The 9,466-nt window shown below is 46.2% G+C and overlaps 1 protein-coding gene across 2 annotated transcripts in view; it reads left to right on the top strand.

The window, feature by feature from the left end:
* LOC147603294 (uncharacterized) overlaps positions 1 to 9,206 on the top strand; it is a 78,460-nt gene extending 69,254 nt beyond the window's left edge. For both annotated transcript variants that reach the window (XM_086796798.1, XM_086796797.1), the window contains 7 exons: positions 6,839 to 6,940; positions 7,017 to 7,124; positions 7,228 to 7,292; positions 7,392 to 7,509; positions 7,613 to 7,786; positions 8,031 to 8,098; positions 8,184 to 9,206. In XM_086796798.1, the coding sequence (XP_086652924.1) occupies positions 6,839 to 6,940; positions 7,017 to 7,124; positions 7,228 to 7,292; positions 7,392 to 7,509; positions 7,613 to 7,786; positions 8,031 to 8,098; positions 8,184 to 8,919 (1,371 nt within the window). In that variant the 3' untranslated portion in view covers positions 8,920 to 9,206. The remainder of the gene's footprint in view (positions 1 to 6,838; positions 6,941 to 7,016; positions 7,125 to 7,227; positions 7,293 to 7,391; positions 7,510 to 7,612; positions 7,787 to 8,030; positions 8,099 to 8,183) is intronic.
* The last annotated feature ends 260 nt before the right edge of the window (positions 9,207 to 9,466 follow it).

Below are 9,466 nucleotides of genomic sequence, written 5' to 3' on the forward strand. Positions count from 1 at the left end.
ACTCTCCCTGGAGGCAAGGATGCAATATGGAATGAGGAATTGACTTTGGAGAGGCTATGTAGATACGAAGGGATGGAATTCCGGCCATCCAAGCAAGAATCCAAACGGCAGTTGGGAGAGGGGGGGGGGGGGGTTTCCATCACTCTCTCAATAACACCACCTATCACCGGGACGAGAGGAAGGTATTCCTTTCTAAGACTTGGAAAGCAAATTGTCACGAGAAAGCCTGAGACGCCAGCCAGAGGATCGGATGTTGGGTCGAAGCTATGCTGCCACCTCGCAAAGAAGGCCTGGGCCGTATGCAGTGCGATGGGGCACAACTGCATGAAGAAGGCTTGCCTCTAAGTTACATATCCCTAAGTTGTCCAAGTGCTGGGCGGCTACCCACAATCTTGCAAACCGAGGTGGATGCCTCCAAAGCTGCACAACTGTTGAAGCGAGGAGCTGGAAGTCTGCTTCTGAGAGAGAAAGGCTAGCCTCGGTCAGGAAATCGAACTCAACCTGGTAGCCACGCCCCAAGGGATGAATATCAGTGATCTTTCCAGGCATGCCAAGAAGGCTTGCCTATTCCAGACGCGCTGGGCGGCTACCCAAAATCTTGCAAACCAAGGTGGATGCCTCCAAAGCTAGGAACATCAAAGTGAGGGGCCGGAGGTCCGTGTTAGAGAAAGAAAGGCCGGCCTCGGTCAGGGATGATAGAGCGACTGCCATGGAGTCCTCCTGGAGGGTCGAAAGACCAGAAGTTGCCGAAACTTGCCAAAATGGAGGCAGCTTGAAGCTGAAAGCACCTGTCTAGGGAGATGGAGACGCTGCGTGGGGGAGGGGGGGGAGGGGGGGGTGGAGGAGGATGGCTGAGTCGATGGCGAAGATGATCTGCTCCCAAGCCCGCATCCCATCTAGGGGGAGCCTCCTGAACTGGTCCACTCTCCCAAAGACTGAGTAGGTCCTGTGCTGAGGGGGCCCCACGTAATATCAGAGCAAGTGCCCAAGGGGTGGCCGTTGGGCATCTTGAAGAGGGGTTTCCAAATCGACGGCTGGAGCAACTGGGTGAGGGCTAGCTTGAGGTGTTCCCACACTGATCAAACTGGCAACAACAAAACAGTCCTTGAAGGAGGAGCTGAGGTCTCGGGCACATGCCTCCATGAAAATCCACCTCACTGGGGGCCTAGGGTCCACCAAGAGACGCGTTGTGGGCTGATATCTGAGCGAAGTGGAAGACCTTCTAGGACTCACCACTCGCCTGAAGGTCTTGAAAAACCAGCTTGCCTGTAAGGGCTCTGCTTTGAATAGCTGGATGATCAAAGATCACCATGATGACGAGGCCAGATGATGACCCTTCAGGCCACCTTGGCCTGTTCCGGCCAACTGGTTGTCCTTGCCCAAAGAAAGTTCCAGATCAGATGCTGCTGCACTTGTTCGAGGCATGCCCAAGCGAACGCCCAACAAGAAGTGATATACCACATGGTGGCCATGAGCACCTGGTTGGGCAAGCTGCTGCTCCGGCAAGAAATCAATCATTCCAAATATCTGACCAGGGTGCCGTTAGGTATTCACCACTGGCTGGACACCAAGACGGGGTGGTGAGGATAAAACCCAAAAAGCACACGACTTGTGCTCAGTTGATCTGAGCACCCCAGGCCAAGTAGAGGTCCTCGATAGCCTGCACAAATCTCTACAGATATCCTTCCTTTCCTTAGAGGTAGGCAGTTGTATCATCCGCAAACTTTGAGTCTAGAAGCTCCTCTTTTGATCTGATGGGGAGACGAAGACCCTCAAGCCATGTCCGTTGAGTGGACAAAAATCTGCTCATCTCCTCTGCAACAAAGAGGAAACAAAGAGGAAGAGGAAGGGGGTGGAGAGGACACCCCTGCTGAACTGGTCTAACTCAATGGTATCGTCTGGACACCTCAGCTTGCGGACCCTGCCAGTGGTGAGGACCTGTAATCTCAAAGAAACCCCGCGTAAACCTGTCTCCTGCTTGAGACCAGAAAGAAGCACCGGCGTGATACATAAACTCCACCCTTCTCCTCAATGGAATGGATCTCTGTGCAGGTTGTCTCCATCTATGACTCCATACGTTTGGGGTCTGCCAACACAATGAGTCTATCATGGGCTTCCCTCTGTAAGAGCGAATTGATCTCTCTAAGCCCGAGTCAAGATCCGCTGCAGCTTATCCTTGCCTGAAGTGAGAGTGTTCCAAATCTGAATAATCTCACCTGGAGTACTTGGCCCCCAAGATAGTGTCTAGCCCACCACCCTTTTTGTCCTCTGGAACCTCAAACACGTTGAAGTCCCCTCCCATGCACCAAAAATCCATCAGGGATAGCCCATGTCGCACCTGAATCTTGAAATTTGTCCGCCTTGCTACCCTGTTGGGGGCATAAATATTGAGTACCACCCTGTCCTCCCCAATCCTGATGATCACCCACTGAGCTCTCCCCTGCACAATGGTGCCAGCGTCCAGAATTGATGATAACAACTGCTCTCATTGATTCAGATGCAGACACCCCTTGGTTCCTCGGGTGACCAAAAGGTGTGGCTATGGCCTGGCAAGACTTTCCCGCTTCTATGAGTACGTCCTACAAAGAGGTGGTGCTCCCATAGGAAAAAAGATATCCACTGAACCTCCTACAACGGCTGGGGGAATGAGACATGCTCGGCGCACCCCCAGAACAAAGGGTTTTTGGGGATGGATTGGAGGGGGAGTAGTCGCTATTTGTACTTTGGACTCCCTAAGTTAGGCCTATGCATGTTGTGTGGTGGCCTCCCATAGGTTGAGGAGGGACAAGAGATGAGGTGAGGAGCATATGAGGGAAGGAAGGCATGGCTGAAGAATAGGTAAGTTGGACCCTTGCTAGGTCTAACTAGTTAAGGTTACCTTCCGAGCACACCTAGGTGCCCGAATGACCACATACATTTTTTTTTCCAGAAAGAGACTTCTATTAAGTATGAAAAAGACATACAACAATCACAGCTATAAGCCGGAAAAGAATAGAATCACCCCAATAGTTCTCTATAGTGTGAACCCAACTAAATGAGCTGGCGCTATAACTATGCCAGTCTCTAGAATGACTGTCACACAGCCTGTCATCCCACTGGCCGCATATCATACATGATCTCACCAACCATGCCAGTGGTGTAAGTGTGGGGCCTATCCCTCCGGGGGGTCATCAGTGTCCACCGCCTCACTAGATGAGCTCGATATCTCAACAATCCAGTCTCTCCTAACCCGGGGTGTACATCCAGAAATCTGAGACAAGAAAAAATCATTCCAAGGCTTAGTGCCTGGTAGGAAACCTCTGACCACAAGTTTGCAGAGCAACACCCTGCATTTAACATCTGGATCGATAATATTCAAGCCCCCCTTTCGTTTGGGTTGAATAACTGTGAACCAAGCTACCCTGGCACGAGTGTCTGAGGTGCCATCCAAACCTGACCAAAGAAAATTGAGGATCAATCTCCGCAATTGACCAATGCACGCACGAGAGAAGCACCAACAAGAGGCAATAAACCAAGCTGAGGCAAGCAATACTTGATTAGCCACCAAAGCTCTGGAAGCAAATCTAATCTCCTGGAGCTCCAATGGAGGAGCTTCTTCTGAATACTCATAAGTATCGGAGCAAACTGCTCTATAGGAGAAATATCAATCCCAACCTGGCATCCCAAATATCTAGTAGTGCATCCTTTGCTGATCCAAGTAAAACCAAGCTCTACACCCCAAGCAACTCTTGGTGAATCACTAACGCAAAAGCCAACAGATTTGTGCCAATTAATGAGTGTCCCTGTTGCCAAACAGAACTCCTCTAGTGCTACCCGGAAGGAACATAAGCATATATGGGAAGCCTCCAAGAACATGGTTGTGTTATCAACTAACTCAGAGTCAACCAATTCCTCTTGACTACGAAGAGGCAACCTCAATCCAGAAGTACCAGCGGTGGAGCGGAGAAAGATGCTCATGGCCTCTGCAACTATGATATATAATAATGGGGCTAAAGGGCAACCCTGCCGTACTGAGCGAGAAATCTGAAACCGCTCTCCTCTATCACCGCAAGCAAGCACTCTACTGTGGGCATCACGATACATGCATGAAACTCCCTTGATCCATCTCTGAGAGAAGCCCATATGGCTAAGAGTACCCTCAAGGAAGTCCCAATCCACTCTATCATAGGTCTTCTCAAAATCCAAGAGCAGAATGGCTAAGGGCTGGTTGCTTGCTTTAGCCCATTTGACGGCCTCCCAAAACGAGAAAATGTTATCAAAGATGCTCTTGCCGTGTAAGAATCCATTTTGAGTATCATGAATGACATCCTGCAAAATTGGCTGCAATCTGATGCTCATTGCCTTAGCAAGAATCTTATATGCAGTCCGAAGTAAGGTGATAGGTCTCCACTGGCCAATCAATGTCTTATCCCCACTCTTAAGAGTAAGATAAAAAGTAATTAAAAAAACAGGGGAGAGGCCATCCTCCCTTGGACACTTACCATGAGGTAAGGCATGAAGAGCATGACTGAACTCCTGCATAGAAAACACATCTCCTTAGTGATCAAATGTAGCAATGCATTCCAAACCTTCCTTTGTGCCCTATGTCTCAAATCAGAGTGCGGCTCAGCACTAAGAAGCTGGCGATAGAAATCAGTGGCAATCTGTCTAACCATAAGAGGATCTGAGTGAAGAGTGCCATGTGAATCCTGCAACTGCTTGGCACTATCTCCTGGCATGAGATGGGCCGTGAGTAGCAAAGAAATGTTTGTTACATCTGCCACTCATCTGTGTCCAAAAGGATTCTTGGGCATGGAAATGGCACTCCGCGCGTTGCTCAAGAGAGTGATGAAGTTATGCCCTAACAATACACAAAGAATATGCAACCCATTGAGCATGAGGATGTTTCTCGTGCTCTTTCTGTAAGGCAGCCAATCTACATATAATAGCCCTTTCTAAATCCAAGGCCTCTTGCCTCTTAGATAGGGCACATGTGTGATAAAAGTCACTAATATCACAAAGAGTAGAGGCCAGGCTTTGAGAGGCTTGTGAGAAATCATGAGATCTCCAAATATCAAGCATATGACGTGATAGCTTTGCATCTGAAAACAAATGATCAGGGATACGTACATGGGGCAATTCGGATCTCTAATACATAAAACCATTGGGCAATGATCCGATTTAGAGGTGCCTGTAGCAATAAAAGTATGCCCACCTCTGTCAAGCACCCAATCATCCACAGAAAATCTGTCTAACCGTGCATAAATACATCCTGCATTCCTTCTCCTGTTAGACCATGATCCCTTCTCCTGTTAGACCATGAATAAAGAAGAGTGGATGGTCTCCTCGAAATGTCATCCTCATGCCAACAATCTCTGCCATGAATGGAGAGTATAAACCTCTCCCAAGACGCTCTTTCAAGAGGATGCACCAAGCCCTCATGTCCACCTCTTTTATCCGTTGGCATCTCAACCATGTTAAAATCCCCACCAATAATCCAATGGTCGGCAAGAGGCATCAGTGTAGTGAGAGATTTCCAAAATGCAATCCTCTTACCTCTATGGTTAGGAGAATGACCACCCACATTGGGAAAGTCTCACCCCTCCAAATCCTTAGAAAATACTTTTTTTTCCTGATTTCAGAAATAATTTATTATCTATCTTTGATAAATTTCTAATGCACCTTGCTCAACTCAAATTTAAGAATTATCGACATGACCCCCTGTAATGCTCAGCTGAAGAAATTTTCAAGCTCATTACCTTAGTAAAAATTCTCTTGTCCAAAATTTACAACATAATTGCCCTACAAAATTAGAAAATAACTGATATTACCTAGTTCTGAGAGGGAGGGATCTTACCGATCCACTTTTTTTGGGACTCTATCTGATGGAGCTATGTAGACATAGAGACCACCTATGCAGAGAGGCACAGACTCAGGTAATAGATACCCCAATGGCAATCATGAGGGCTCAGATGATCTCACTGCAAAATAAAAAAATAACTGATATTACGTAGTTCTGAAAGGGAGGGACCGTACTGATCCACTTTTTTTGGGATTCTATCTGATGGAGCTATGTAAACATAGAGACCACCTATGCAGAGAGGCACGGACTCAGGTAATAGATAACCCAATGGCAATCGCGAGGGCTAGGATGATCACACCAGACAGACCAAGCAGTGCACCTTGGCAGAGGAAGAGCCACCACCCCATCTCCCAGATGTCACATTGGAGAGAGTACTCTAGCTGCAGTGGGGAAGATGGTCGACTCCCACTGGACGAAGGTGATCCTCCATATGGCAGCTCCAGATCTGAGAGATCCTTCAGAGAAACAAGAGTGCCCTGCCACAGGCACTGGATGTAGAGAGCCTGTATGAAGTCACAGATGCAGAGGCTACACACCGACCTTCCTTTTACCAGATAGAGCACATGCACCTGAAATGTGCAGCTTTCATGAAACAACATATATCAACCATTCCAGGGCTGCTTTGTAACTTTGTCTCTCATATGACTATTTTGTTGAAGTGGCTAGTTTGTTTATCTTTTTTCCATGATACAGTTTCATGGCTTCACTGTAACACTCTTTTATCTCATAGACCCTCTCTTGCTCTCTTAATGGGCAGCTTTTTCAAAATTTTCATCATTCAAAGAAACATACAAAGTGATTGTGGCCATTACTGTGGGGGAAATCTAGATAGATAGTGGAGGTTGTATGAGATTAACTGTCTACGCAAATAGAGGGTAGCCTAAAAGTTCAGATGCAAGCAGCTGAACTTGTAGGCTAACCTCTATTTGCGTAGATTTCACCTGGTGAGTTCCTTTAGTCCGCACAGGATCTTATATTGTGGACTCTGACATGCAGGTAAGGACTTTGCTGAATAGCAAACATGCTTTGGAAGTGAAGATAGCTGAAGTTGTTACACGTCTAGCAACTTCAGAGAAGGACCTAGAGGAAAAAATTCAGGTAGAGAATCCAGAGATCTTGCGCACTTTCAAGTATTACCAGCACATCGCCTCTGATGTTTGCAGCTTGTTCTCAGGAATGTGAAAGACTGCGAATGGAGAACCAGAACTTGGATGCTGACAAACAAGAAGCTTTGAAAGCACTCACTCAGCATCTTGTTCGTCTTGGTGCACTGGATCAGGAGGCAAGCTCTATCATTTTATTTGCTAGTTTCTTTATAAGAGTGTCATGATGGCACTGACAGTACTGAATTCACCAGAATTATGCTAATGAAAGATCAACATCAGGTTCATGATAAAAGTGAGCTGATCACAAGCTTACAGAAGCAGCTCGAGACACAGACTTCACAGAGGTAAAATACCATAAAAACTATCATATTGAACAAATTGTTGTTGAAGAGTTCCATCTAAGTGACTACATGGTTTGGTTCCTGTTTTGAATTGGCTTGCAGAGCCTCAATTGAGATTTCATTTAAAGATGCTCAAGCTGCAGCAGATCGAGCTGAAGAGAAGAGTAAAGCTGTTGAGGCTGAACTTAACAAATGTCACCAATCGATTGAAAAGCTTCAAGTATGTCTTCTATATGTAAAGTGTCCATATCTTTCGATGCTTCAAAGCTCTCAATAGCGTGGGCTTTATCTCCCTAGAAGACTCTGAACAAGTGACTATGCAGGCTGAGCTCCGTACTTGCAAGGCAAAAGTGAAGCTCAAAGGACAAATGGCATCTCAGCAAGACAACCTTCTTATTGAGCGCCAAACAGCCATAGACAGAACATTGCAAGAAAACAACACATTGAAGCAAGAAATTACAGTAGTGAAGGATGATAATGACTCCCTCAAGAAAAAGGTTGGGTCTAAAAATGCTCTTCAGAACCTCACTTCACTGTTGTTTGGACTCAGGTGTCCTCTTCTGGACAGTCATACTTCATCCTAGTATGTGCATGCTTTCTTGTGGGAATTAAGGGTAGTTACATTTGCAATGGACATGCTTTCTTGTGGGAATTAAGGGTAGTTACATTTGCAATGGACATGCTTCAGTGGCAACAAGAGACTTAACTATAGTTCCTACAGCTAAACAAGGCTTTCTGCAGGTTGAAGAGCTAATATCTAAGTTAGATGAGTCTCAAGAGCTTCAACAATCCAACCAACAAATGATCCAGTGAGTAGTATATACTTTTTTTGAAAAAGCACCCTTGTGTAGCAGCATTAATTAAGGTCAAGTTGATATGCATATGCTATTGCAGGTGGTTAAATCAACAGTTGACAGATGCCCAGCTAGGTAGATTAGGCACTGGCAGTGTATCTTCTCGCTACATGCTCAGACCAAGCCTATCTTTTCTCTCTAGCTCTGATTCCATGGGCAGAGGAACATCAAATCATGTGGGGTCATCATTCTCTGCATCAGCTAGCTTGAATGGTGCATTATCATGCACAACATATAAAAGCATGCTTCGATCAAGCTCTCCTTTTGGGCAACCCATTCATTCCAAATCAGCTGGAAGTAGTGCAAGCAATGGGAACATTTCGACATTGACATCTAAAACCACAACAAGGCCAGCCAGCAGTAATCAATCACCCTTGCGTGCTAGTTCGGGAACACTGAAGGTATACAAGCCAGCAGCACATCTGATACCAAAGGCTGAATTTCTAGGAGGTGCAGGTGGTGCTGCTATCACTGCCTCAGAAGGTTCAGGAGGTGCAGGTGATAAGCTGGACTCTACTTCAAAACCAGAAGACTCAGCCCCCTCAGCTGCCAAATTGGACGAGACTTCATGGACCCTTCTGCCCCGACCTCCACTGTCTTTTGTGGAAGCCAGATCTGAGCTTTTGAGTTTGACTGCAAAGAACCAAGCCAGCATTAATAACTACAAAAGTGGATTGAGCAATGATGAAGATGCATTCACTCCTAAAGGTGCAGTTCATGCAGAGAAGTTCCCCTCTAAAGTCACAACCAAAGCTGCAAGCTCTAATGTTGCCTGAAACTTTCAGTGCAAATATTTTTTGGCTGTCCGTTCTGAGGACTTGCTCTTCACGTTCAACTTCTCAGGTACTTCACAATTTTGGTCTAGTTTCAGCAGTTTAAAGGAAGGCAGTGTGACAGCTATGATGTAAGGTTTCTGCTGCTACACACTGATGATGTAATTAAAAAGTACTCTCTAGTGGGGTGCTTCCATGCCATATGATTATGTCCCCACACCGTGTATGATGTATCTTTGTGCGTTTTGTTTCCTCCTGTAAAAAGTATGAACATGCCAAATTCCAATGCCTATTTCTTATGGTGTATTTTACCAGTGAACTAACTATATAGTTAGAGATCCCTCTCTCTCTTTTGGGAGCGGTGAGGGAACTTGCAAAAACATGTTCAATGGGATTTACAGAGTCCCCAGGTTCCCCACAGTGAAAAGGGGAGGTCTCTCCTACTTGTCCCTCGTGAGCAGGGGCCCCTGCCCATGGGACAGACAAGAATCTTTATAATACTGGCCATATTATTGAACTACAAACTTAAGATGCAATGGAGTTAGCGAAA

The sequence above is a fragment of the Cibotium barometz genome, chromosome 64 (assembly GCF_041138505.1).
Source record: "Cibotium barometz isolate CiBa-2024 chromosome 64, ASM4113850v1, whole genome shotgun sequence".
NCBI classification, from domain to species: Eukaryota; Viridiplantae; Streptophyta; class Polypodiopsida; order Cyatheales; family Cibotiaceae; genus Cibotium; species Cibotium barometz.